General features: G+C 37.7%; 1 protein-coding gene across 1 annotated transcript; it reads left to right on the top strand.

The window, feature by feature from the left end:
- Window positions 1-1,983: 1,983 nt before the first annotated feature.
- Window positions 1,984-24,911, top strand: chrna7a (cholinergic receptor, nicotinic, alpha 7a (neuronal)). Its single transcript, XM_072380103.1, has 10 exons — window positions 1,984-2,104; window positions 6,734-6,873; window positions 7,250-7,294; window positions 11,685-11,794; window positions 14,851-14,930; window positions 16,725-16,892; window positions 16,979-17,173; window positions 22,128-22,214; window positions 23,190-23,299; window positions 24,209-24,911. Exons 1-10 carry the CDS (start codon window positions 2,050-2,052, stop codon window positions 24,746-24,748), a joined length of 1,530 nt encoding a protein of 509 aa, XP_072236204.1. The 5' UTR covers window positions 1,984-2,049; the 3' UTR covers window positions 24,749-24,911.
- The last annotated feature ends 2,648 nt before the right edge of the window (window positions 24,912-27,559 follow it).

The raw sequence follows: 27,559 nt of genomic DNA, 5'->3' as shown, positions 1-27,559 counted from the left end.
ATAAGAAACTCCTTTCAGTAGATCAGTCTTTCTCAGTGTGGAAGTTACAATCTACGAAATCCTTGAAATGCCAGAGAAAACTCGATATACTAAATTTTCCATAAATTCAGAGACCAGCTGTTGAACCAAAAAACAGCTCCTTGTAAGGACTCTCAAGATATGGCCTCTCTTTGACCTCCATATGGTATTGCTTAGCACACACACATGCACACACATACACATGCACTCACGCACATTTCCTTTTCAACACATGTTGTGATTCATTTCAGTTGTGAAATACTACAGTCTCATACCTGCACTGAATGTATGCAAAGTCATTTATCATCATGTATGTTGCTCACAGTGGCGGGATGAACAGTGTTTACATTAAATCTGGGAGCATTTTAGCTTGTGCTTATTCAGACTGCGCTTTCTGCAAGTCCGATAAAATCATTGTGACGTGTAATTATCCCGTGGCAACAATCCATCAAGGTCACAAGATGATGAAATATGTATTGTTTTACATACAGATTGCATTCAGCTCAGCTATTGTCCCATTAAGTCATCTATTTTTTATACAACTATGGTAGAATATAAAGTACTGATAAAAAGAAGTAGGTATTCTCGGCAGCAGCAACTTGTAAAATAAAACTAAGTGAAGAATCAACATCTATGTTGGTACTTACCTTGAGGTTGGTGCTTATCAGAAGCTAAAACGATCATTTATTCAAAATAGGACCGGCTCAGTATGTCTGCTGTGCAGTGTCTTCATGAAAAAACTCAAATTTATTTGTGTTGTGAAGATTGACAGAGAGATGTGTGTGATATGAAACACGCAACATCGATCATTCCTTTATAGTCGCATGCATTTGCTTTTAACAGAAAACGGAAAACACAAGAAAACGGAAAACAAAGTAAATTTTGAGACACAAAACGGGCAATACTGTCCAACAGTAAACAGAACATTATCAAACAGAAAGACATTTCACTAAAACAAAAAAAAACAGAAATACATTCACAAGAGACTTCCTTACACCACAACATCAAACCAGAACCATCCAACTACAAAACAACCAAATCGTGATGCTGATCTGAATGACATTTATCCAGGTGTTGGAGTTCTTTTGTTGTTTTTGCATTTTCTGTTTTGTCTGAATTGTGTTTTTTTTTCTTTTGGGAGATGTAAAAATGTATTAATCTATTTGTTTTTAGTTTTGTTGCTATGTTGTTAAATATATATGATTTTTTATTGTTTGGGGTTTTCTTCCACCACTGTGATGGGAAAGGTTCAGTCTTGCAACTTAAGATAATTCCCAGCTTTGTCTGATGCGGTGTTTACATCTAGGATATAGGATGTAGCCATTAATGTATTTACACATGTAAAAGAAAATACGAAAAAACAAATACATGTGCAGAATTAGGCCCAGAAAGTGCAGAAAAACAATACTTTGCTCTTACGTTTAATTGCACAATTGAACTGTAATGACGCTCAGTAACCAGCAGATGTCCCCGTATTTAACAAACATGGGTTTGTTCTTGGTCAGATGGACTCTGCACAACTTTTTCATCATCCATGTTAACCATTGTAATTTTTTATTTTTATTTTTCAATAGACAAGCTGTTTTATAAGGTAGTTCTTAAGTACTTTAAGTGCTTTTTTTAAGTATACTGTATTGCAGCATTTGGTGTTTATGTCCTGTGTTAGATGATATTTAGTGATGTAATTAATATTTTTCACGGTGATCAAAGACGAAAATAAAAAAATGGCGCATGCTTTTTGTAGTTACGAAGCTGAAATAATCCTTTAAATGTAACGCAATTGTTATCAATAAAACGCGTTCATAAATAACAGTTCATTAAAGGTTTGTAGTCAAAGTCCTGTGATCGGATAGTTTGGATATAGCAACCCATTCATGTCCTGCTAAGCATCTGCTGTTCATTAGGAGGAGGGGTTATTTAACTCTGCCCCCGCCGGCACCTCCCCACCATCCTGATCGTCTCTCCCGCATCGCGCCAGGTCCAGTGATTATCAGTGGGACAGCTCCTCTCGCACTTCTCACCCGGTTGAAAATGGACTTGCTGAATTTTCTACTGTTTGTTGCAGTCGCTGCCTGCACAGTGGAAGGTAGGCAGTCAGCGCTTCAGACGCTAATTAACTCTCAGAGGAAGAGAGGCAGATGGGGGATCATCTTTATTAGGAGTCAGGGGATCGCCCTCTGCTTAGGTTTATGCGTTTCATGTGTATAAAATCCTGCTGGATTGATTTGCAAGCTCTCCTAATTGGAAACATACCTGTTGTGCCGAGCACGAATTATTGGTAGTGTCAGTCTTAAAGGCTATTTTAATCAGTAAAAGATGAGTTATTTGAACGTCTTAGTAGGTTTTTCACGCCTTTTTGATCCAATAGACTCTCCCCTGTTAATGCATAAAGTATGTAAAATCTATGCCAAAGCCTAGCTGTGAATGACTATATGAATGATTATATTTGCTGTTGACGTAACCATGCAAACATTGTATATATATGTGGAAATGCAGTACTGTGCAAAAGTCTTGAGACACCCTTTATTTCTTGACATATTGCTTGAAAAATGGGAAATAAATCGATAGGCTTTTTTAAAGGCTACAATTATTCATAGATCAAAGTTAAGTTGCTTAAAGAACAACAAGAAAACACGCTCTGGACTGGACTGAAAAATAAGTCAAAGGAAAATCTTTGAAACAACTTCAAAAAGCCTGGAAAAACTATTGTTGAATGTAACTTTAAAAGATCTCAATAAGGTTTATGTGCTTGAGAGCAAAATGTGAAGACATGAGGGGTGGATTTAGACTTTTGCACGAGCATAAGATCCAACTTGCAGCTTACAATAATTCCACAATCACAATTTCATGTTGTGTCATGTAAAGGCATCAGATTGTATCGTGTGTGAGCGATTTGTCTGTCAGCATTGAACTTCTTGCAACTTCTACTGATACTCTGTGAGGTTGATTTAAGATTTAAGTGGAGATTTGCAGACAAGTATACTAATGAGAAATCCAGACTGTAGGCACAGCATTTCCTTGGCAGGGCAGTATATTCTGGCTGACATAAAGACTGATGCAAACTGACTGAATCTCAGCTTGAAAGCTTAATTCTTCTTGCAGAGATCTCTGTTGTGTGACTGAATGACAGTTTGTGTATAAGATCCAGAGTAACACTCTTTCCCTTGTGCCTTTCACACTATGTCGCAACATCTGTGGATACCATATCCTGTCTAAAAGTCAAGTCAACCTATTTAAATTCCCAGAAATCTTCAGCTCCAATCTTTAAATGATAATTGCCTCTTGAGATGTTTGAGACATTCTCATTGGTTTTACTAAAATCAGCTCGGAATTTGGAACAGTTTGATTGAGGCAATTAATTTATTGGTAATCACTCACTGAGACTCTTCAGTCTGCACTTTACTGGCACTAGTTAATGCAGACTTCCCTTAGAGTGAAGCATAGAGAGGTAGGTGGAGAGAAATCTTGTGAGTGTGTGCACATACCTGCACATTTAAATGTCTGAGCACATGTCGACGAGTAATTAAAGCCCTTGTTCATCTCGCTGACTACTAACGCTGTTGAATTTGATTAAGGAGTTGAAAGATTTTGCTGCTTTCTTTTATGGCTCTGAGCTGATTTCCAGCAACATACTGCAAACAACTGACAGTATCTCAGCAATGCCCCTTGTGTGGTCTGTTGGACAGAACTGCTCTGTGTTGTATTACAGAGACATTTTCGGACAATAACGCACATTAATGTCATCTTGCTGATCCTGATCATGGTGAAATCTGATTATGGCGGGATCAGGATGGAGGACATCCACAGAGGATTCAGTTATGGACAAAGACGGGCTTTCAGCTAATCTTTTCTACTGAAAGAACTGAATGCTGTAGAGAACAGAGAGGCGAGGAGATGCCGACATACAGCATGGTCTCTGCCAAATCATCAGGATAATGTGCTTCTCATAGGTGGATTTGGATAATTGGGCTTTGGGCATCAGTGAAGTGAATGGATGCTGCCAAAAACACTCCATAACTCAAGAGAGGAAGTGAGAGTGTTAAAATGAGGATCAGGTCTGATTTGAGATTGATCTGATGGCTGCAATTTGGATATATGACAAAAAAAGAGACTCCCCCAGAGAGCAACAGGGGTACTGGTGGGTTCTACCTGCAAGTCTAGTCTCTTACATGAGTTTTAGCCTTCAGTAAAGGTTTTCTCAGACTGTCTCACAAATAACTACTACTGCCTTTAGTGATCCCCAGTGTTTTCTCAAGTGTCACAGTTAGATTGTCATTGTCTCATCTACTGTCGAGCTTAACATTCCCAAATGATATATGCTCATGACTTAGACCACCTACAAAACTTTCAACATGACACCATCACAAATCAGTACCCAAGCTTGCCAAATGGTAACTATTGTTTTATGGCACATACGGTACAGGCCCCGCTGTATTTTATATTTAGTGTGAAATGATCACAATCTGGTAACGACTGACATCATAAGATGAAACCACATAGAAGAGTGACCAAAGAAAAAGACCAGTTTCTAAACATTTTGTAATTATAGCAGTATTTACCTCAACAGGAAAGAAGTAGTTCATGAACAGGCTAGATTAAAAAAAAAAACCAGACCTTCTCCTCCGGTTCTATTTGGTGGAGTGTGGGAGTAAAACCGATCCCTGCAGCAGATCTCGATGACCCAGTCGTTGACCTGTTTGGATGCATTAGTGGGCTCATACTACACTACAACAAGAAGATGTATTAGTGTTTTGTTTAACTGAAATATTTGATAAAATGTTGTGACATTTAAAAAAGGCAACATTTTATGATTGCCAATGTTGAAAAAAAATGCCTTGAAACACTACAGTGTTTTACAAAATGGGCTCAGATTTCACACAAAACTAAAATGAAGGCCTTTATGCACCCCCATACCATCAGATATGCAGACTTTTCAACTGAGTGCTGTTAACGAGCTGGATCTTCTTCTCTTTGGTGTAAAGGACACAGTGTCCATGATTTCCAAAAAGAAGTTTTGATTCGTCTCACCCAAAAAAGTTTTCTATTTTGCCTCTGTTAGTTTCAAATTAGCTTAATAGAATTTTTTAAAAAAGCAGCCTGTATGAATGTATCGATTAATAATAAATTATCCGATCAATATCACTACCACATCATTAAAGCACAGGTAGATCTGGAGATTCTGTCTTTAATAAAATCGATATGCTGCAGATATATTATTGCAGCATAATAATGATTTAGAATAAGGTGAAACGGTTTTGTGAGTTTAATACAATGTATGTTCATACATGAGAAAGATCGTAGCGATCTTAATTGATAAAGATGAGTAAAATTGCTCCAAATCTTTCTATGTCACCAGAGACAAGCATTCAGAATATAAGCATTCCCCTCTGATGAGATATCTCCCATGAAGTGTAGTTGGTCTTTGACACTGAGAGAGTCGGAAAGACATTTATTATGTATATGTGCTGATGTCTTTTTCTTTTTCTGCTTCAGGGCAGGTTTTGGAGAAATTAATACATGGTTAAAAGAAAAATAGATCAAATAATCAGTAATATACGATTAAGTCAATAAATTAAATTAAAAATTCAATCAAGACAGGTATTAGTACAAAATTTGATCATACATTTAGAAATGAAAGCAGAAATATGACTATATTTCACAGTCTATACATTTGTCATTGCAAGAATGATTTTTAAATTTTTTATTGAAATTATATTTATTGGGATATCAATACATTCTCCAAACATCCATTTTCTATACTCGCTCAATCCAATTCAGAGTCATAGGGGTGTGCAGGGCACACCCCAAACACAGAAGGAGTCTTTTGTATGTTGGATTATGGCAGTTTCTGTCCTTCCTTGTAAACACCAAAAACAGCAAAGAACATCAACCTCCTGCAAAGGACTTGAGTTTGATCAAGTTTTAATTCAGAATACAACCTGCCAGAAATCAATTGAACTGATCAAGAAACCTCATTCCTGCTGTGTAGATACCGCACAGTTAAATAATGAGAAGTTTAATTTCCAGTATTAAAGGGTTCCATCCTGCGACTGCCTCCTCTTTTCTCTTAGCTGTTGATGAAATTTGAGTTATACTTTTGTTAATGTCTGTTAATGTTTAGTTCATGGTCATGTAATCTCATGCATTTACTCTGTACTTTCCCTGTTTATTCCTCAGAAAAAGCTCTTCACAGAAAGAAACTTTGTGACACAAAGAAAAGAAAGGCAGTATTAATCATGTCATTTATTTCATGCTGCTGGATAGCTGAAGTCTGACCCTGACTGTTTGTATACATGTTAGTATCCTGGTTTTGATCAAATTTTTACTATGTTGTTCACATGATCCATTAGAAATCCTGTCTGTCATATTCCTGTGTACATGTTGATTAAGTATCCAGATTTCTGATCATGTGTGTCCACTTGTGCCAGTTTCCTTAGAGTTGCAGACACTGATATCTTTACCTGCATGACTGTTCAGAAAAGGTCTTTTCATGCCCCAAAACCCTGGTTTCTATTTGAGGTAACATTTTTCTAAAACCAGAATGAACCAGTCATGAGACCTTATCCAAGCTCTTTAAAGCAGAATAAAATGACTTGAGTGACACAGAACCAGGATACTTCAATGATTCAGTCACAGACAGGATGTTTGTGCACATCTAAGCGCACTCAGAGATACTGAAAATGAAATGATATGATTAAATGTCTGTCTTCTCTAGTCTCGCATCAAGGGCCAAACCAGCGAAGACTTTACAGGGACCTGATGTCATCCTACAACACACTGGAGAGACCAGTTTACAACGACTCTCAGAGTCTCACTGTTCACTTTGGGCTCAGCCTCATGCAGATCATGGACGTGGTGCGTAAATGATCAGCTACCTTAAACTCTTAGAAACTCCATCACTGGCTTCTCACGCAACAGCTGAATTTAGTTCCAGTGGAAAAGAATATTGGCTTATTCCATTATGGCTAAATTATTATTCCATTATGGCTGAATACCAGCATATTTTATCAAGTGTTCCAATCGGCCTTTGTGAACATAGATGCAGTTTGATCATTCACATGTTTTTTTCTTTATCTAACAGCCCGAGCTTTTAAAACCAGTCAGTAGGAGAATATACTGAAAGTATCTACATGTAATTGCTTCTGCTTTTTCTACTACCACACCCTTGACAGAAGAGACTACTGTAACAAAATTAAACCTGAATAATAGTCTTCATTTTTTTCCCTTATAGGATGAGAAGAACCAGGTTTTAACAACCAACATCTGGCTACAGCTGGTAAGCCAGTTTCTTCGATAATTTATGTAAAGTCTCAAAAAAGATAAGTTGCATAACTTAATGGTTTCACTCACACACATATATTTTAAGAGTAAATCCACGTTTTTTCTTCATATTTTTGTTCTGTTTATGGTCACAAATTGCTGAGTCTATCTGAGTGAAAACAGGGTGAGTGAAAGGCTGCACTCCACTTAGTCTTTTGGGATTATTTGCTGGATGTTTTATATAAAGCTAACGAGTTATTTCATTCTTCTTCTTTGAGGGTTTTACAGCTGCTGACATCTGTTAAAATGCATTACTACCATCAACAAATTATTGTTTTCACAGTTTCATTTAAATTGATTATAACAGAGAAAACAGTGTACCTTCTTGCACATCAGAATGAATTTAACTACGGAGTGCCCATGCCTAATTGTGTAATTCACATCTCGTAGTGACACCAGCCTTTTGCCTTTTCATCTCCCTCAGAGCAACATACCATTTTCTCCTCCATGCAGTGAGATGAAGTGTATGAACATGGATGCTTTATTACAGCTTGTTCATTTTGTGACACTTGCTCCCTGCTGCTGCGTCGTCAGCAAGCTCTACCAAGGCTGTTAGGCCTGTTTTAAATCACCCTGTGGAACCACAGCAGCAGTCTTACACACACACACATAAAAGCACAGGCACCCACAAGGTCCACCATCTGTTTGCACTGATCCAACACTCATTGGCTCGGTGTGGAATCCGAGAAAAGAAGTTTTAACGTCCCAAAGAAGCACTCTTTGTTGAAAGCCACAGTGAAAGACTGATGATCGTTCTGCAAGCTCACAAGATGAGTCATTTTCCTGAGGGAAAATGTTTGCATGAACAGAAAATGAATGCTTGTTTGACAGCAATGAGAAACTATTGTGTTGTGGTTCAGATGCGGTAAGGCCTAAATGCGGATGGAAATATTAGAATTTGAGATCGAGTTTCTGTGAGCTGTTTATTCTGAAATTACCATAAGTGCTGCACAGGTGATTCTACCCCTCTCCACGCTGTTGAGAGCCATTGTTTGAGCATGATGCTTTGAGTTAATTAAAAGTGAATTACAGGTCTGACTTGAAAAATCCTCATGAAAAGCCTTTTAATCAAGATATCATGTGTCACCCAGCTGTGCCATTTTTCTATATTGAGCTAGAAATCAGCCAGAGTCTTTGTATCCACACATCTGTTTTTAATCTATGTAGTTTTTCCAGAGAATATATATATGTTAAATTTAAATATTCAAATATTTTAGTTTGACTTTCATGTCTATGAGCAAAAACATGATTTTAACTATCTGAGAAATTGGCTGATTCCTCAACCAGATAAGGGTTAAAACTCCAAAACAAGCAAAAGGTCAAGCTCAAATTGTTATTCAGCAGATGTAAATGGTGCAGACAAAGAGCAGACAGACAGGCAAAACGCAGACTTATAGAGATCCAAAATATGCTGGAGAGCTGACTAACACTTAACAGAAAAAAAAGGTCACGAGCTCCTTGAAAGAAGATCGAGACAATCTGGCAACTTAAAACAGAACTTGATCTCTTGTGAAGTAACCAAGGCAATTGTGAAAGTGGCAATGACTGACTTTGTTAGAACAACTTTCGTACTGGATATTTTCATTCACGCTCAGTGAATTATTGGAAATCCCGTTCGAAGTGCTAGGAGTAACTACAGAAACCAGATTAAAAAAAAAGATTATCTTCTTCCCTAAAATGTGCCCATGTGGCGCTTGTTCATTGTTACGACCCTGCTCAGCCAAGGAGAGGGGAAGTAGCATTAAACCAGATGATGTAGATGCACAGTAAAGTAATTTATTGTTTTGTGAGAAAAAATATTAAGTGTACAATAAAGAAAGAAAAACTGCAACTGAGATCAGAGCTTGCGGGTGTTAAACCAAGGAAATCAGAATGGATATTAACCATTTTCTACTAAAACCAAATAGCAAATCAAAAACTGAGCAACCCACTTTAACATAAGTAAAATAATTAACACCCCTGGTCCTGTGATCATTATGGACTATTTCATGCAATATAATCATGGCCATTAAAATAATACAGAGACAAACAGCGCCTACTGGCAAGCTGCTCACACCAAATCCCAGCTGCACCAAAAGTAAATGGCACAGAACAGAGCTGAGGTGCCACCGGGATTGATGGACCAGCCCAAAGAACCCTCTGTTCAGTGGTACGAGATACAAAGGAGGAAAGAGTCAACACTATTCAGCCATTCATGAAAAGGGAATGGCACAGTTAAGCCAGCAAATCAGCACTCAGCAAACACACACAATCTGGATATCAGAACAGGCCTGGGACTGTAATATCCATGCAGGCAGATTTGAACAGTTGATGCAAAAAAAAAAGGAAAGAAGCAGCCTCTCGTGGTCGTGAAAGCAACTGCATTTAAACGGTAAAAGTGACATTTGACATGGTGATGGTTGTGTTGTAAAAAGAAAATTTTTTCAGCCCCAACCAGGATTGCTTTTTATTCCTGCGCTAACCCTACTAACCCTAACCAATTTATATTACCGCCTAAAGATGACCAGGGCATGACAATATCTGTAATCAAGGAAACCACCAAAATTGCATTCCATGAAAGCGATGGTCACAATGTAAATATAACATATTTTATCAATAATCATGATTGTTTTCTAACCCGAGTGAATTAATTCTGTTTTTTAAACCCAACCAGGAAGGTTAAGTCTTTTCTTGTTACTCATCTCCCACAAAGAATGACAGTGCTGCGCTCTCCACCTTCTTCCTTAACAGGGCTTTATGTGTTGTCAAATGAAAGACTGAAAATTGCATCTTATTTGCTTTAAAAAACACTAAAATTAGTCATATTTCCCTTTTTCCAGTAGGCAGGGGCAGTACTTTACAGCCATGTTGTTTTCCGCAGACAGTCTGTCTCATGTTTTACTGTTAGAGCATAAAGACTGGTTCAGCAGCTGTGAAAAAGTCATCTTATTCTTTTATTAGCTTTGATTTAAATCACTAAATCCTGGTGTGAAGGGTAAGATAGTCAAACAGGGTTTTTGACAAAATGCTGCTCTTGTTGTCATGCTCTGTGCTTTCACATTTTGTTTCCTTCTTTCCTTTTCAACTAAGACATGGCTCCTTTTGATTTGCAATCAGTTGCAGAGTTTTAGGCAACATGACTGTTTGTTGTGGCTGTCACCAGCTGCATTGTGGCCTTATGGATGGAAATAGCAAAGGATTCATCCTTCACTTCAGTCCAAACTGAAAATCTCATCATTGGCCAAATGGATCGCTGTCACATCGGTCATTGGGAAAAGAAAAAAGAAAAATACAGCCCAATCTCTCAAGAAAACATTTGAGAAAATGTTTTTCCACATTCAGCAGCCACAATAAAGGAACAGAAATCGTGACATGGTAAAGTTTTCATTGCCTGTTGTTCTGAAAAGGCAACATAATGTGAACTTTAAAGGCCTAATTGAGTGGGGTTTGTATCGCCCCTAACCCTAATGACATTTTATGAATATCTAAAACCTAACCATTCATTTTTCAAGCCAAACTCAATCTAACTATGACTGACTTCACTAAGTTGAAAAAGGAAAATTCTGTGGACAATCAAATGCGACTCAAACTCAGTCCCTTATATGTCATCGTCTGAGATGTAAAGCTTTATAGCTGTATAGCTTTGAATATATAGTAATTTTACAATTTTTGAGCATGTATGACAGTTCAATGTGATACAAAAAGTATATATGCTTTGTCTTTTATAGGTGGATTCGGACATATAACAATTTTGTATCCCAGAAAGTGCAGTATTTTAACTATTTTTGATGATTCTGCACTGAAGACCAACATAGTTACAATGCATTCTGGTGTGGGACTGCATTGAAAAAGAACTGTACACCAAAAATAATCAAAAATATCAAAATCAATGTCTTCGCAGTTTATTTCCTGTCATATTTTGCATAAACCTAAACACTTCATGCCAACTTGAGAACATACTTGTTGGAAAATTAAGCCACAACGAATACTGAACAAGTACACATGCATGACCTGTTCAGAGTGAATTATAATGGCACAAGAGGGAAAGTGCCCTAAACTTTTTTCTCTTAAGCCATTATTCCAAATTTTAAAAAGGTCAGTATCCTACATGATGACAAATATCATTTCATCCTCAAATGCTGCTGACACTCAGTTCAGTGATTAAACTCAATTCTTGTAGTTTGTGACTGCATGGATTTAACTACAGCTGCTGTCACAGACATGCATTTTTTCCTGTAATAGTAACTGTCACTGCAACTTCACAAGGTGTCCTAAGTCCCTCGCTTATAAAAGTGGAACCCAAAACAGGGAATGTTAAAGATGTCTGTATATGAAACATAAGTACAATATGATTTTATTTCTCACAGTACTGGAATGATCATTATCTCCAATGGAACCCACTGGACTATCCGGGTGTGACCAACGTGAGATTTCCTGACCATCTCATTTGGAAGCCAGACATTCTGCTCTATAACAGGTAGGCATTGAAAGGACAGATCTGCTGGTTGTTTCTCTGTAACTGGAATTAGACTCTGCATGATAATTTGGAGGGATGTCAGAGGGAAGATTTCTTTTTGGATTTTTGTGCTGCAGAGATGAATTGAAGCTGCTCCGTTGTTACTCACGGTGACACTTTAAACAGCACAGACTAGACTTTAGTGAAACAAAAAGAAAGCCATTGTTTTTCCACCACGTGTTTGCAGCTTGTGCAAGACTCATACCACTGTGATATTCAGTCTCAAGTGGCAAGTATAAGATATTCAAGAGAATTTCTAACATTCTCTCTGGTATGAACAAAATGTTAATGAAGAGATAAAAACTTGATTGACTTCAGTACTCAGTGACTTGTGAATGAACTCAGATTTGAATGACTACTAAATTGAACTTTAATATATATGAGGATGATAAAAGTTTAAACTTGAGAACCCTCCATTTTTAAGGGCCTCTTTGCTTGATATTTTGTTTCTGGCAAATTCCTGTCTTCTTAAGCACCATTCAACTCCTCCTTTCTGACTTAAACCTTTGAATTTTTTTATTGAATGCACTCTTCAACAATCGAATAGACAGTGTGGCAAGAGCAGGTGGCATCCATTGAGGATGAACAAAGATTTGTCATTTTTGTGTTATTTTGAATCTGACTTATGACACGTGCACAACTCAAGAAGCAAGAATACAAGAAGCTCAGGACAAACAAAGAAAAGCTGATTGTAACAAACTTTTTGTAAAAGATGTTGTTGTACATCATTACTCCAACACTGCAAAATGTTCTTAATCTGTCAAGTTTCCAAAAAATATCATCTATACACCTTTTAGTTTTTGCAAAATGATGGCACACACTGCAACAATACTTTCCCTTAAAGTTGCAATGTGTGGTAGTATTATGCTAAAATTCACCGAAATTCACAATCTCACACGGTGTGATTGTTGCTTTTATAAAGATGATGGAAAGGTTCGTCACGTGTTGCTGTATGGGAAATGAGCACCATCCAGGGAGGAAAAGTCTCCCATTATCTGTGCCTAATGTTGGTGTTCGGAGGGTTTCTCCAGGTAGCTGTTCTGATGTCTGCAGTACCATGAGGCAAAGTAACAAGGAGGCTGGAATCAACGCAGCTGGAGACTATCGTCTTCAGTGGGGAATATTCTTTAATACTGTGCACAGCGTCATGCAGCTTCCATGCCAAATATGTAGGACAAAGAACAAAAGAAGTTTCAAAGGCTTTCTTGAGCCAAGCTGACATATATACTTCTAAGATCAATACCTCAGTGTAAGACCCCCATATGTCTTTATGATACGGTACAAAGGTTAAATGTGTTCATTTTCTCCAAGCATGCTATCATTTAGTAACTGGTCACATTTTGCCTTATCTGGCTAAAAGCTTTCCAAAACAATTCAATCTGATGGTTGAGGCAGTCCCCTTTCATTAGTCCTTCTATTTAATTTTTTTTATCTAACCGAATTTGATTAAATTATTGTTGATAAAGAACATCTTCAAACACAATGAATTTGAGTCTGAGTAGAATAACTGTCAATGCACACTTATATATAAGTATTGTAGAGCTGAGAGTTTGCATGAAGTGTGAAAATAAACATCAGCTGTGGGGAGAGTAAAGTCTCACATATGCACATATAGAGAGTATATATATTTGGCTACAGTATAGACGTGTTTACTTGTTTGTCTGTTGTCTTTCCAGCCTCCAGAATCACAGCGCGAGCTGTTAATTTCCTCAAAACAAGACCTTTATAATATCATAGATGTTTTTCTGCATTCTGTGAAACTACTTTTGAATGAGCATTATTCCAAACAACATCCAATAAAATAAATCCAATAGAACTAAAAAAAAAAAGCCTGAATAAGACAAATATAATGAGGTAGCTTCATGTCAGGCTCTGTTCAAGCTCCTGCTCTTGCTTCTTGAGGTCAGAACAGCATCAACCTGCGTGTTTGTGCAGGATTTATTTAGAATATGTTGCTGAGACTCAAACAGAAAATGATAGATAACCCCCTCCAAACAAATGTAGTTTTCTTCCACCAGGCACGTACCTGTTCTGTGACTACATTGTTTCTGTGAAAGAAATGCAGCCAGCACTACTTTTCCTTCACTCCAGAGGCCGCCTACATGACAAAATGGTTGTAGCATTGCTTTGCTTTATTTTTTTTTGGCATTGAATTTTATATAACTACAGTTGAGAATGTTCTGCAAAGTTTCAGCTTTCAGTGTTTTTATTTTTTATCCACAAGGAAGCTTACTGTGTTTAAACATGATCCTGTGTCCTTTTGATATGTCTGACCTCTGACAGCACTGTTCTGTCTGGAAAATCAGTTTTCTTCAAATGAATTACTTTGTTAACAGTGAAAGGTTAACAAGAGTTGTCGTAAATTGAGTCATTTTCCACCTTAATGACTTATCTTGTTAGGTAAGCTGTTATTTAGACAAGGACATTACACTTCAAGGTTAGCTGGGCTCGGCTCTTTAAATTTATGCTGCACAGTCTAGATCCTTGCTTTAGAGTAATAAATCATTTAGACAAATGAATAAACTTCTATAGAAAAGATAGGAGAAAGTGCTTTTATTATATGTCCCTAATGGAAAGTGCCACAGAGATCACTATTAATCAATCTTTAAAGGTTCTGAACAAACCACATTAAAGGCACTCCACTCTCCAATCCACTAATGAGAGAAAGGGTTATGTACTTCATTTGTCACTGTCCTACTGAGTAAATCCCTGATTTCAGATTCTGAAAGAAATAATTATTATTCTCAGCATGAGCTCCACCCTGCCCCAATCTCAGGGGAATTCATTTAGAAAGAGTGAAATGTAGGTAGCATGGGAGAATGAGGGTAACTGTTAAATAACCATCATCAGTGCTGCATCTGATGTGAGTTTTTGTGTCTTTTGCTGCAGTATTACTGCTTGGAGAAATATATATTTTCCCTCCACATCTGTTCTATTCGCTGTTTGTTGCCATACACATTTCTAACAGTGGTTAGATATAACTCTGCAGTTAATACAAAGTTAACTGTTGTGTTCAGTGCAGATGAAAGGTTCGATGCAACGTTCCACACCAACATTTTGGTCAACTCCTCGGGCTCCTGTTCCTACTTACCTCCAGGTAAGAATTTTAATCCCGTTTTTCTGTTACATTGAAAAACTGTGATCACTACCTTAATCTCTTCACTCTCAAACTGACATAATTTCCTGAAGTTTTATTGAAATGTCTGACATAAAAAACAACGCAGAGAGGCACTACAGCAGAGTATTTTTCGTCCATCAATTTGGAACTGATTTTTTGAATATCAGATTAAGGAGGCACAGAAGGGTTTTTAACTCAGGTAACAGTGGACCAGATCTTCACCCTTGCAGAGTTACTGAGGGATTCATGGGAATTTGATGATCTAGTCTATGTATGTTTTGTGGATTTAGAGAAGGTTCATGACCACCAGGTTCATGTCCCCCAAGAGATTCTGCAGGGGTTGCTACAGGAGTACAGGGTACCAGATCACTTTTGTGGGCTATTCTGCCCCAGTATAGCCAAAGCAATAACTCTTCGTACAAAGTCTAGCTGTGTCAGGGCTGCCTCTTGTCACTGATCCTGTGAGTGGTTTTCATGGACATGATCTTGAGGCATAGTCGGGGAGAGGTTTTGTCTGGTTCATGAAGATGATGTACTTCTCAGCGCTCAAATCTACGAGTCCTCTCTCGTGTTGCATGGCCATGTCCTGGATATATATCTGATGTAGGACTGCATGCTGAAGTGACTTAAAACTGAAAATTATTTCAGGATTTCTGTGTTTACACAGCCTTGGAACATTCAGATATGAGTCAAATCTAAGAAAAAAAAAACATTAGCTTGGTAATATGAATGTAAATCTTGAGATGTAAACCAACAAATGTATTTCCTTGAAAAGTCAAATTTTTTTTGTCTGTAAATCCTGTTTGTTTTACTATGGGCTCATACCAGTTACAGCAAGTTAATATCAAATCTTCCCAACACCTATATCCATCACTCGTATTAAAAACTAATCCAGACTCTGCGGTTGTATGAAATACATGACAACTTCTGTAAAACCATCAACACACACACAGATGCATGCATGCACCAGGAATAAGAAAGCCTTTCTGTCACAGCTAGCGATTCCTGCTCCCTCTGGCAGCCTCCTCCCCTTTTATCCCTTACCATGCAAAAGCTCTGGCCTCCTTTCCCATAGCATCTTAATCAATACCAACATAAATAGCACTATCACTGAAGTTCTACTGGATTGATTGCCTCTGCTTCAAGCAAATTGCCTCTCTACTTGTTCCAAATTAACTCTCATAAAATACCATATTGCCACAAAATAGCGACGCATGAGCTCAACGCCACTGCATTAAATGTATGCAGATGTGACCTCAATGGACCAGTCATTTGAATTTCTTGACATTTGTTTTTGTCACAGAGTTTCATTACTGTAAATAGGAGTCATTGTGTTTGTTTGCTCTCCATCTCCATTTATTTCCTCTTCATCTTTATCATTTCCACAGCAGTGGGTGAGAGGAGAGACCCTGTTTACTGCCTACATCTCATATCTTTCTTAAATATGGATGGAAATTAGTTTGGCGCTGCCTCTCCTGGAGAATTACCCTCCACTTTCATCCCATTGTCATATTGGATTTTTTGCTCCCAATGGGATGGATGGAACACTGACTCTATATTTCTTCAGAATAAAACCTCTCATACTGCCGCTTCAGTTGTTGGGCACAGGCGTGTAATTTATCAATTTTCCTGTGCATCTGGATTAGCCAAGTAGCTTCTCTTTCGAAGCATAAAATAGGAGATGATCAATGTTATTCACTTGACCTGTCAGTGGTTTTAAAGTTGTGGGAGATATTGCTGTCATTCCTCTTTTATTGTTTCTCACTCCAACAGGGATCTTTAAGAGCACCTGTCATATTGATGTGCGCTGGTTCCCTTTTGATGTCCAGAGATGTGACCTGAAGTTTGGCTCCTGGACATATGGAGGCTGGTCTCTGGACTTAAAGATGTTGGAGGCAGATATCACCGGCTACATCGCAAATGGAGAGTGGGATCTCGTCGGTAAAAGAGGACTGCTGTCCTGTGGATTGGACTGATATCTAAATATACATATATTTCACCAGAACAGATTGTGTTTTGTCTTGCAGAGGTTCCAGGAAGAAAGAACGAGCGCTTTTACGAATGCTGTGAGGAGCCCTACCCTGATATTACTTTCACTGTGGTGATGCGCAGAAGGACCCTCTACTACGGTCTCAATCTGCTCATCCCATGTGTCCTGATCTCCACTCTGGCTCTGCTGGTCTTCCTCCTGCCTGCTGACTCTGGGGAAAAGATCTCACTGGGTTTGGAAAACTGAAACACACAAATTGACATACTGTAGAGTGCTTTATTAAAGAAGGTTTAAGATAATTTCATCTAAATGCTTTATGTTTTGGAGAATAAGGCTGACTCATTGAACATGTCATTCATTACATCATTCCCTGATGCTTTTTTCCAGTTTGAATTTAATTGGCTCTCATTGATAATTGCTAACTGGCCTGAAAAATGCAAACCCGACTCTGCAATGCAATGTTGTACTGTTGTAATTTCTCACATATTAATGTTGTTATCATTGTTAAGTAAATATTTAAGGTAGTTTTCAATATTTGAAACTTCTCAGAGAACATGTTGCTCATGACACATACTTCCAACCGAGGCCATGAACATTACATAATATAAGTACGATGTATAATCCCATGATATTGTATAAGTATGATATTGTATGATTAGATTTTAAGAATTTTTCTGAAAAACAAAAAAGAAAAGCACACATGAACAAAGTCAAGGGCCATTTGAACAATAATGACGTCCTTTTTTTTCATTTGAGAGTTATATGGAAATATGTTACAACAGACTAGATGTGAAGTAACGTACTTTGTAGTTGCTAGAAAAGTTTGTGAGAATATAAACATTCGGGGGGAATTTAGGAGTAATATTTCTGAGCGCTGGGTTTGTGCACAGTTTGCAGACCAAATTTATTTTTCAACTTTATTTATCCTACATGTTTGTCAGGTGTGTTAGCATTGCCATTAAGCTGATGTTAGCCATGAGCTCAATGAACAGGGTGAAACTGTTATGGTATCAATACGGTACCTGGATGTAAAACTGCAGTTGCAGTCAAACACTGGGATGTAAATGTAAAAGTCACTTCAAAGTTAACTGGATTATGTTTTGTTCAGTAAAAGGATCAATGTGTCCACTCATCCATATACCACAGAACTTTTGAGCTGTCTAAACATTTTAAGTCAGTTTGTTTCTACAGCACTATGTCTCAGAACTTTCCTCTAAATATATTTTAACAGCCCCACAGAATGATCAGAGTTATAAAATGAGTCATTGTGAACCTTTTGGACCTGCAGTGCTTCCATTTCTTTGGCAGGAAACATCTTGTTCAGTTTATCTAATCTCTTGGTATTATGCTCCAGTCCTGGCTAATTTCTGGGTACTCACTTTGCTGATCGATAAAGTTGCAGATTCTCTTGAAACAAGAACATAAGTTACAGTTATCATAAAAATAACACAAGCCTTCATGTCCTGCATGCTGCAAAATTTTATGGTTCTGTATCAAAAGGTTTACACCTTTCTAGAGGCCTCCTGCTGGGGTTGATATGACTGTGACATCTGTGTTGTGAGCTGTTAAAAATGACTGTTTAATCAAAGGAAGTCCTTTACCGCCCAAGTGATTTTGACACACAGCCAACCCTTTTTTATTATCCTCCAGTTTTTATCCATCTAGGTTTAATATCCAATTCCACTTGTCTCCTGAGTAATCAGCCATTCTATGAAAAACACTGGTTTGTTATCAAACCCTTCCTCTGTGGCCTTGTGATCTGAGCAGATAATCAACACTCACTGACTCTCTAATTGTCAAAGGATCAGGAAAACTCTTTAATCTCATCTCAGTTGTCACAGTCGACTTCAACGTGTGATGCATGAATTATTAAGGCTTTATGCAAACACTATCTGCGGGTGGGTTTTGATTGTGGGATGTGTGTGTGAACTGTTTGTGGGGACAGGAAGGTGTTGATTTATGCAGTTAGGGCTTTCCTCAAATGTGCTGCAGCTGGACTCTTTCATCAACTGTGCTGCAGAGCCAGATGTGTGGGCTTGTGTGTGTGTGTTTACACACATGCACTCTCTCAGATGCGTTGATAGCACATTGATGGATAGAGGAAATTTAAATGAGAACTGCCCATGTGAAGTTAATGATATTCTGTTATGCAGATTTTGCTTGAAAGTTTTTATATAATATAGGCCACAGTACAAATCAGGCGTATGTAATGAGTTATGGTTTGTGCTTCACTTGTGTGCGCATGTGTATATGAAGTCAATGCATCAACCTGCCCATTCTCTGTCATTTTTATGATAGAATGGTAAACACTCATTGAGAAATGAGTTTTTATGGCAGCATTTATTCTCAAAGTTGGGTTAAAATTCAAAAACACAGGAACAACCTTTGCATTTTGCATAAATGTACTGAAAATGTTAGAACTGCTCATTTACTCGACTGCGTGCTCAATCTGGTCATGTAAAACTTAAAGACCTAGACGTGCGGTAGACAGCAGTCAGACCACTCTCAGTTTGGAGAATCAGGGTTCTTGTGGGGGAGATAAGCAAACAATTACTCTGAGCAGGGATACCAGAAGAGTGAGTTCTAAAACATCTCAAACCAATTGCACAGCAATTCCCATGTGAGAAATATGTCTCTAATTTGTCTCTTGCATCAAACAGTTATTTACTTAAGTCCCTATTTCTCAACCCTAAAGGGTCCATGGCAGCTATACAAAGCATTCTGCCTCAGATCAGCTATGACTCACAGTTCGGTTGGTCTGATCTTAATATACCAACTATAAGACAGCAACAAAAAAATCCCACAATCTTTTAAATCTTTGCACAGCCATGCTAAATGTGATGAGCAACAACACAATCATTCTTCAATACAGAAAAATAGTGATCACGACTTAAAAAGAAGCTGATTGATTTCATGAGTATGCATCAACTATGTTTGTGTAATTATTCTGTTCTCTGTATATTTTACAGCAATTTAAAGCATCACTAAAGAATTTGGCTATTTTTTGCTCTTTGGTCTCTTCTACACTCGTGGGATATAAAGCAATCTTCTGTCAGAGACCTGCACTTGCTCAGCTATACATATGAATTTGTTGTCATGTTTTAGAGGCTGATAAAAGATTCCTCCAGAAGCCACCAAATATGACAAGAGACCAGGTAGAATAATGTTACAGAAACTAACAAGAATAAGACTCCATATTTTTTATATGTGATATATGAGAAGAAACTCACAGAAACACTAAACAAAAAATTAAATGTTCTAATTAATCTGTAATATGATTAGCTTTTTTCATCTGTGTGAAAAATATAGTGTTGTGTATTGCAACAGAGAACATTTTGAATGGCAGCAAATTCCAAGACTTAAGTGTGAAGTTTGCTAAAACTGACCAAATAATTTTACATGATTACTTATTTTCCTGTTAGTCTGAAACTATCTGAGATGATAACGATAAGTTAACAACTTGCATTTCAGTCTGATGAATAACATAACACTTACAAACACACTGCTGCTGTAATGTTGTGTATTTCCCAAGAGTCATGATACAGAAAACTTAAGTAAATGTTTGGATTGTATAAACATATTTTTGTAGTTTTATCACAGGAAACAGCCACAGCTTCAATCTCTTCTGATTTACAGCCTACACAGAGCAAAGGGAGAAATGATTATAATCGTATTCTTTTCATCATTCTAGTTGACACATAATCTTAATAATTTTCAATCGCAACATCTGATGCATTCAATTGTCTGACAAAAGAAACAGAAAAATATATGAACGAGAGCAGCCACTTAATATACACTTGTTGCTTTTACAAAGAAATGCATGTCCGGGATGTCCAGGTCAGTTTATGTCTAGTTGAGCGTATACATTCAGGGATAAATCCAGCTTTTCTGGCTGTGTTAGTCAGCTTTTCAGAAGTTAAATTTCACAATTCAGTGAAAAGAGTAAGTCTCATACTGAATCAAAAGCTGCTGCCTAAATTAACATTGACATGATATGTCCAATGCAAAATCCTTTTTCACTTTGGGGACTGGTTTTTGAAGACCAGTGCAAATGATTGTTCGAAATACAGGTAATCAGCTTAGCTGTGACATAGTCCACTTTGCTGAATAGTTGCTGTTTGGGGGACTTTAAAAAAAAAAAAAAGAATTAAAGAAGAATAGAAAATGAAAAATAGTTACCTTAGCAATTCAGGCTAATATTTAGCTAAATGATTTGCTTGTTCTGGCTGCATGGTGGTCGTGTGATGGTTAGCACTGTCGCCTCACAGCAAGAGGGTTCAATTCCCAGCCTTTTTGTGTGGAGTTTGCATGTTCTCCCTGTGTATGCATGGGTTCTCTCAGGGTACTCTGGCTTCCTCCCACCGTCCAAAGACATGCGCATTAGGTTAGTTGGTGACTCTAAATTGACCCTAGGAGTGAGTGTGAGCGTGCATGGTTTTGTTTCTCTGCGTGGTCCTGTGATGGACTGTTGATCTGTCCAGGGTACCCCGCCTCTCTGAAGCGGGTATAGAAGGTGGATGGATTTGCTTATTTGCTTGTTTTTACATTGTAAATCACCAACATGGATCAGCCTGATATGCTAAGATTTTATTCTCATGAGCCAAACAGAGCTTTTGAAGAAAATTAGTGCTTATCACTTCAAATGTCATGGTCACATGACAATGAAAGTGTATGGTTGCCAAGTTACAGGAGATGGGTCGACTTACCCTGCTGTTCAGAACTTTCCTTGTCCTCTAAGAGGAATTTAAATGCTCTTCCACAGTCTAAAGATGTAAGAAACTTTAGCAGCTGTCATCATAATGTTCTTTTTGTGTGTGTGTGCTTTTCACATATGTTTGCTAAAATGTAAATCCTCCAGAGAACATTAGTGCAAGTAAAAATTAAATCTGGCCTCCTCACAAGTGTCATATGTGGGAATTGCTTGTACTTTATTTGGTGATGTGGTTTGCAGATGTGATAAAAGAAGCTTTAACCTCAACACAATTTGGTTTTTGAGTATTCCTCTAAATATCAGAGCATGTAAAGAAGGAAAAGAGTAGCACCAACTATAAAACAAGGCAAAATTAGGGCAACACAACTGTTTGGAATAAATTAGTAGGCTTTAGACACCCTATGAGACGTGATAACCTCTCACAAGTGGGCCTTTTTAATACTTTTTCACTAACTGAGATTTTGTTTCTTGCCAGGCATTACCGTCCTGCTCTCTCTTACCGTCTTCATGCTGCTAGTAGCAGAGATTATGCCCGCCACATCAGACTCAGTGCCTTTAATAGGTAAGCCTGGATGAAGTTAAAAGCAGTTGCTGTGGTTGTCAAACACTATCAGAGGAAAAGCACTGGTGAAAATTCCGGCTGTCATTTCACTTTACTTGTTCTCTAATATTACAGTGCAGCTAAGTTTAAGCAGCCATTTAATATTTATCCCTTTTTTCATTCAGAGATCTGAGTCATCCTGTTAAAATTACAGTAGTAGAATGACAACAACAACAAAAACGTCACATATACAGTCCTGGAATGTAGAATATCTTCAGAAATCAGTGCAATGAACCAGTTATTATAATCTGAATGTTTAATGCAAATGTCCAAAAATGTGGCAAACTTGACAGCCACCGAATATTTCTGTATTTGAGCAAAAATAAGTATGTCTTATTACCTTAAAAGAAGTAATTCATATCGGCAAAGGTGTTTAGAAGGGGTAGGGGATGATGTCAGAGAGGGTGGGGAGACCTGCTCCAATGTCTTAATGTCTTCTTACCACAAAGTCGTGCAGGAATCTCAGCAGACTTATTACTGATGATTGCTTTGAAATTTCATAGTAGCATTTCTGATACTCTCAGACAGCTATTTTGTCTTCAATTCAATGAAAAAGAACATTGAAACTACGCAGTAAAACCATTGATTTGTTTATTCAGGTCATGTGAACACTGAAAACTGAAGAGTGCCAGTATTTTTGTCAAGTGGACATTTTACTCTATGAAAGCCTTTTGTTGTTGCTTAAAAACTGTGGACATTTGATCAAAAATATTTAGAATAAACTAAATTGGTTAATTTGCATTTGTCTCTGAAGATTTTATAGATTCTGTTCAGACACTAGAGAAGTACTATCATTACTGGGATTTTTCTCTGTTCCACTTGCCCTTTTTTCTTTTAAAAGAAAATCTTTGTGATGTAATTTTACTTCTGTATTCTTCACTGTCTGACGCAACTTTGTGCGTTGATTCTGAGTTGCTTCTCATCATCTTTACCCAGCTGAGTACTTTGCCACTACCATGGTCATTGTTGGCCTCTCTGTAATTGCTACTGTGCTGGTGCTGCAGTATCACCACCATGACCCTGATGGAGGCAAGATGCCAAAGTGGGTAAGTGTTGTTTCATATTTCACTATTACTTTTGACTAGTTATATGGTATTATTACTCTGGTAATCTGTCTTTTAGCCTCAAGCCAGAGCAGTGGAGGACATTGTGTTTGAATGTGGAAATTTTCTTTGCTTCTGCATTTTGCTTCTAAACCTAGCTAGTATTTGCTGCACAATGAGGTCTACTGATATGATAACACAATGAGAAAATCCAAGGTCATGTTTATCATTGTTTGTTCCTCAGAGGCAATTTGGTCTGCAGCATAGTCAATGCTTTCAGGTGTGAAATATGACATCAGACATCATGAACAGAATTAATAAAAAGCACTAAAAACAGAGAGAGTAAATAAAATGCCATGAATTGCAAAAACATAGAGTTGAGTAGTCATCTGAGGTCTAATACAGCACCCCAAGTGAATTTATTTTAAACTATACTAAAGGTTTTGAAGAGTCACTGCACACAATCCAATAAACACCTGAGGACCAATTAGACACAGTATATCAAGCTTTTTATTCCAGTTGGCTGACAAGTTGAGCAACTCTCTGAAGCAGAAAATCATGTAAGCCAAACAGTATAGACTTTCTTTTCGTACTAATTTTTCAGAAGTTAAATGTTGGGGTAGATTCTCTGTAATCCAGGTCACGGTAGTCCTCAGACAAAAGCAACTGGACTTCACTTACTGATTCTTGAAGATGCTTCACCTCTCATCCGAAAGCTTTTGTCAGTTCTAGCCACCTGAATCCAAGTTGTGAATGGTTGTAAAACCGCCTGGGGAGGTGAGTCAAGGCTGTGTTCTAAGTTCTGGGTGGGAGATACCTGAGGCTTTAGGTACCAAGAAGAGGATTCCAGTTGTTCGTAGGGTTAAATCTAAAATTGATGCCTAACTTCTTCATTATTCTTTCACCCTAAAGACCCGTGTGATCCTGCTGAACTGGTGCGCCTGGTTCCTGCGCATGAAGCGCCCAGGTGAGGAGCGAGTGCGTTCAGCCTGTCACAACAAGACTCGACGGAGCAGCCTGACCAGCATGGAGCTTGCTAGCACCTCAGCCTCCCAGTCCACCAATGGGAACATGCTCTATGTTGGTGTCCGTGGCCTGGAGAGCATTCACAGCTCCACTGCCGCCACATCTCCTGACTCCGGGGTCCTCTGTGGACGGCTGCTTGGACGAGTAGGTGAGGATGAGTTGCTGCTCCCTCCAAGTCAGAGCTCCTCAGCGGTACACATGGAACTGGAACTCGCCAAGATCCTCGATGAGGTGCGTTACATTGCCAAACGCTTTCGTGACCAAGATGAGGATGAGACCGTGTGCAACGAGTGGAAATTTGCTGCGTCCGTTATCGACAGGCTTTGTCTCATGGCTTTCTCAGTCTTCACTATCCTCTGCACTATCGGGATCCTCATGTCAGCACCCAATTTTGTAGAAGCCATTTCCAAAGACTTTTTCACTTGAAGTTACGATCAAGAAGTAAACAGCAATGTGTCAGTGAAAATTAAAGATTAAACCAACCAGTCTTCTCATAAAGAAACCATGTGTAAAGTCATGGGTCAGTAATTTGGATACAGTATGTCTGCTATACTGGAATTTGTATATCATCAAATATTTCAACTTGATTTCACAAAGTCAATTTGGGGGCTTGTAATTCAGGTCATTTGTTTGTGACGCAGAAATAATTGAACATGCACATTGCAACATGTTGGTGAATATGATCTTTTATCTTTAAATGACACAGCCCCGCATTTCATCCTTTTGTACAGTTTGATTATTAAACTAAATCTAATGAAACATTGTTTCAGCAGTGTAACTTTCTAACCTGCAAAGAATACAACTGCGGTTTGTTGTGTGGTGTATTAATGTTTTTGTCCTCTCAGAAAACTCACAAAATGTATCTAAACAATGCAGTATCCTGTATTGAAATGTAGCATATGAATACTTGTATATGTTAAACAAATAAGGGATGTTAACTTTCTATAAACACAAATTGTTAAGTATTATGATAAGTATAACCAAACTTCTCAATTTAAAAACATTCTGACTTACTTTTATTCTAACATTCTGTGATAATCAAAATGGTCAATTTTTTATGTCAGTAAATTCAACCTGTTATGTTTTGCTGTTGTCTGGTGTGATGTTTAACAAATAAACGTATTGTCTCTTTTCAAAAATGGGGCGCTACATTGAAATATGCTTTGCGTTTTATTACAGCTGCTCAGACACTGCACCCAGATTTTTCCATTTCAGCTGTAAATTATAACATCCAACCTTTTGTCCATTTCCATGGGCGATAAAATTGAAACGGACAACTTGTAGATACAGAACAGACTCTTTCACTTTACGTGCCCTGCAACTCCTACAGATAAATGTGAAGGAAATGATCTACAAGAGTGAAAAATGAGAAAAACTAATTTTATTTCTGGTTTATTCCTGTTATCCATTTGAAGCAACAATATGTAAAAATGACAAAATGTGACATTTAAAGTTTTAAATTATTTAGAGTAAACCTTATTTCACACTTACAAGGATATCTCTGATTGAACAAGAACAGCTTTGATGGCATCAAAAACTTTAAAAATGTCAAGATATATCATGGCATTAACTGATAAAACAGATGTGTAACACATTTCAGAACGACGTCCAAGATCACAGTACATAAATGAGCACGTAAAAACAGATATCAAGTCAGTACAAGAAGGAAACTTTGCTGAAAAAAGAAAGCAGAGAGTTGCAGGCCAAGGTCTGATTGAGATTTCACATTTAGACGAAAAGATCACAAAACACAATTTACTGCAATATTAAACAGTTCAACCAAAGAGACATTTTTCCTTTTAACTTCTGAGAAAATACCACTGACACAACTATTAGAAGCAAAAAGAGAAGAAACTAATAAATATTTCACAAAAAAGATTAAAGAAAAGTTTTAAAATTGAAAACGTTGTGAAACTGCATTCTGACAACCTGCGGGGAAAAAAACATGAACTCACTATGAAGGCAGCCCCGTGGAACTATTAAATGAAAAAAACTAAAACTTGTAAAGCAGTGGCAACAAAACTGAGACCCTTGGAATTACCCCGGACCTCCATAAAAAAAAATACCAAACTCCAGAAGCTTAAGTTTTCATTTTAATGTCTTGGGTCAAAACCTTTAAATAAAGCCTCCTTGACATAGTGTCTCATCTACTGTGGGTTTCAATCTACTGACACTTATGTGCAAACCCAGTTTCAAAAAGTTGTGACGTGTAAAATGTAAAGAAATACAAATCTCAAAAAAACAATCTTATTCGTAATAGAACATATAAAACAACAAGTGTTGAAAATGAGTGATTTTACTATTTAATGAAAGTGGCAGCAACACATCTTAAAGAAATTGGAGCAGGGGCATTTTTACCATTGTGCAGCATCTCTGAAACAGTTCATTTTTGGGAACAGAGGAGACCAATTGCTGGAGTGTTGGGAGGCGAATGTTGTCCCATTGTTGTCTGATATAGAATTCTAGCTGCTCAGTTGGTGAAAGATCTTGAATGCATAGAGGTCAGTCCAGCACCCAGACTCTTCGACTACAATGCAACATGTGTTTTAGCACTATACCTGTTCAGCATAAAACCTGTATATATCTTTCGGCTTTGATGGAGCCTTTCCTAATGTACAAGTTGCCATTTCCATAGGCACCAAAGCACATCCCAACAAACATGACCCTTTAGCATCCAGTTATAGACATCAAATGCACATTAAACACAAATTGGTAGAAGTGTAAAAGAGATGTTACAACTTCGTGTCAAAAAGGAAGCTGTTTTTTCCTATACAAAGAAAATAGCATCAATACCCCAACAAAAAAGGATTTTTAAAGGATAAACAATTTAAAAGTACAGGACATCTGTAGCACAATAGCATCAACATATAGCATCCAAAAATAGGCTGGCTTGTCATATATTATTGCTGGAATAATCTGGGCGGAGTTGGAGTGAAATATCTGTTTTTTAAAAATGTGAACATCAGCTGAAGCCGTGTTTTATTAAAATGTATTACAAAAGTGACCTCTAGTGACCGAACACATCAAGCACAGCTAATGATACCAAGAGTGATGACAGAATCTGATTCTTCATAAACAGCTGTCCCGTTAAAGAGATCATTACTAGTTTCCCTCCTGACTAAACAACGTCTGTCTGTTTGTTTGTTTGTGTGTTTGTTTGTTGTTCTCATGCCTGAGCTCGCAGCAACTGGGGGGAACCTTTAAACCAGCATCGTTTTTTTTCAGGAAGCGATTCTG

The sequence above is a fragment of the Leuresthes tenuis genome, unplaced genomic scaffold (assembly GCF_036924035.1).
Source record: "Leuresthes tenuis unplaced genomic scaffold, fLeuTen1.0.hap1 SCAF_2, whole genome shotgun sequence".
Lineage (NCBI taxonomy): Eukaryota > Metazoa > Chordata > Actinopteri > Atheriniformes > Atherinopsidae > Leuresthes > Leuresthes tenuis.
The sequence above is the reverse complement of the archived record's forward strand: the minus strand, read 5'-3'. Positions and strand labels throughout refer to the sequence as shown.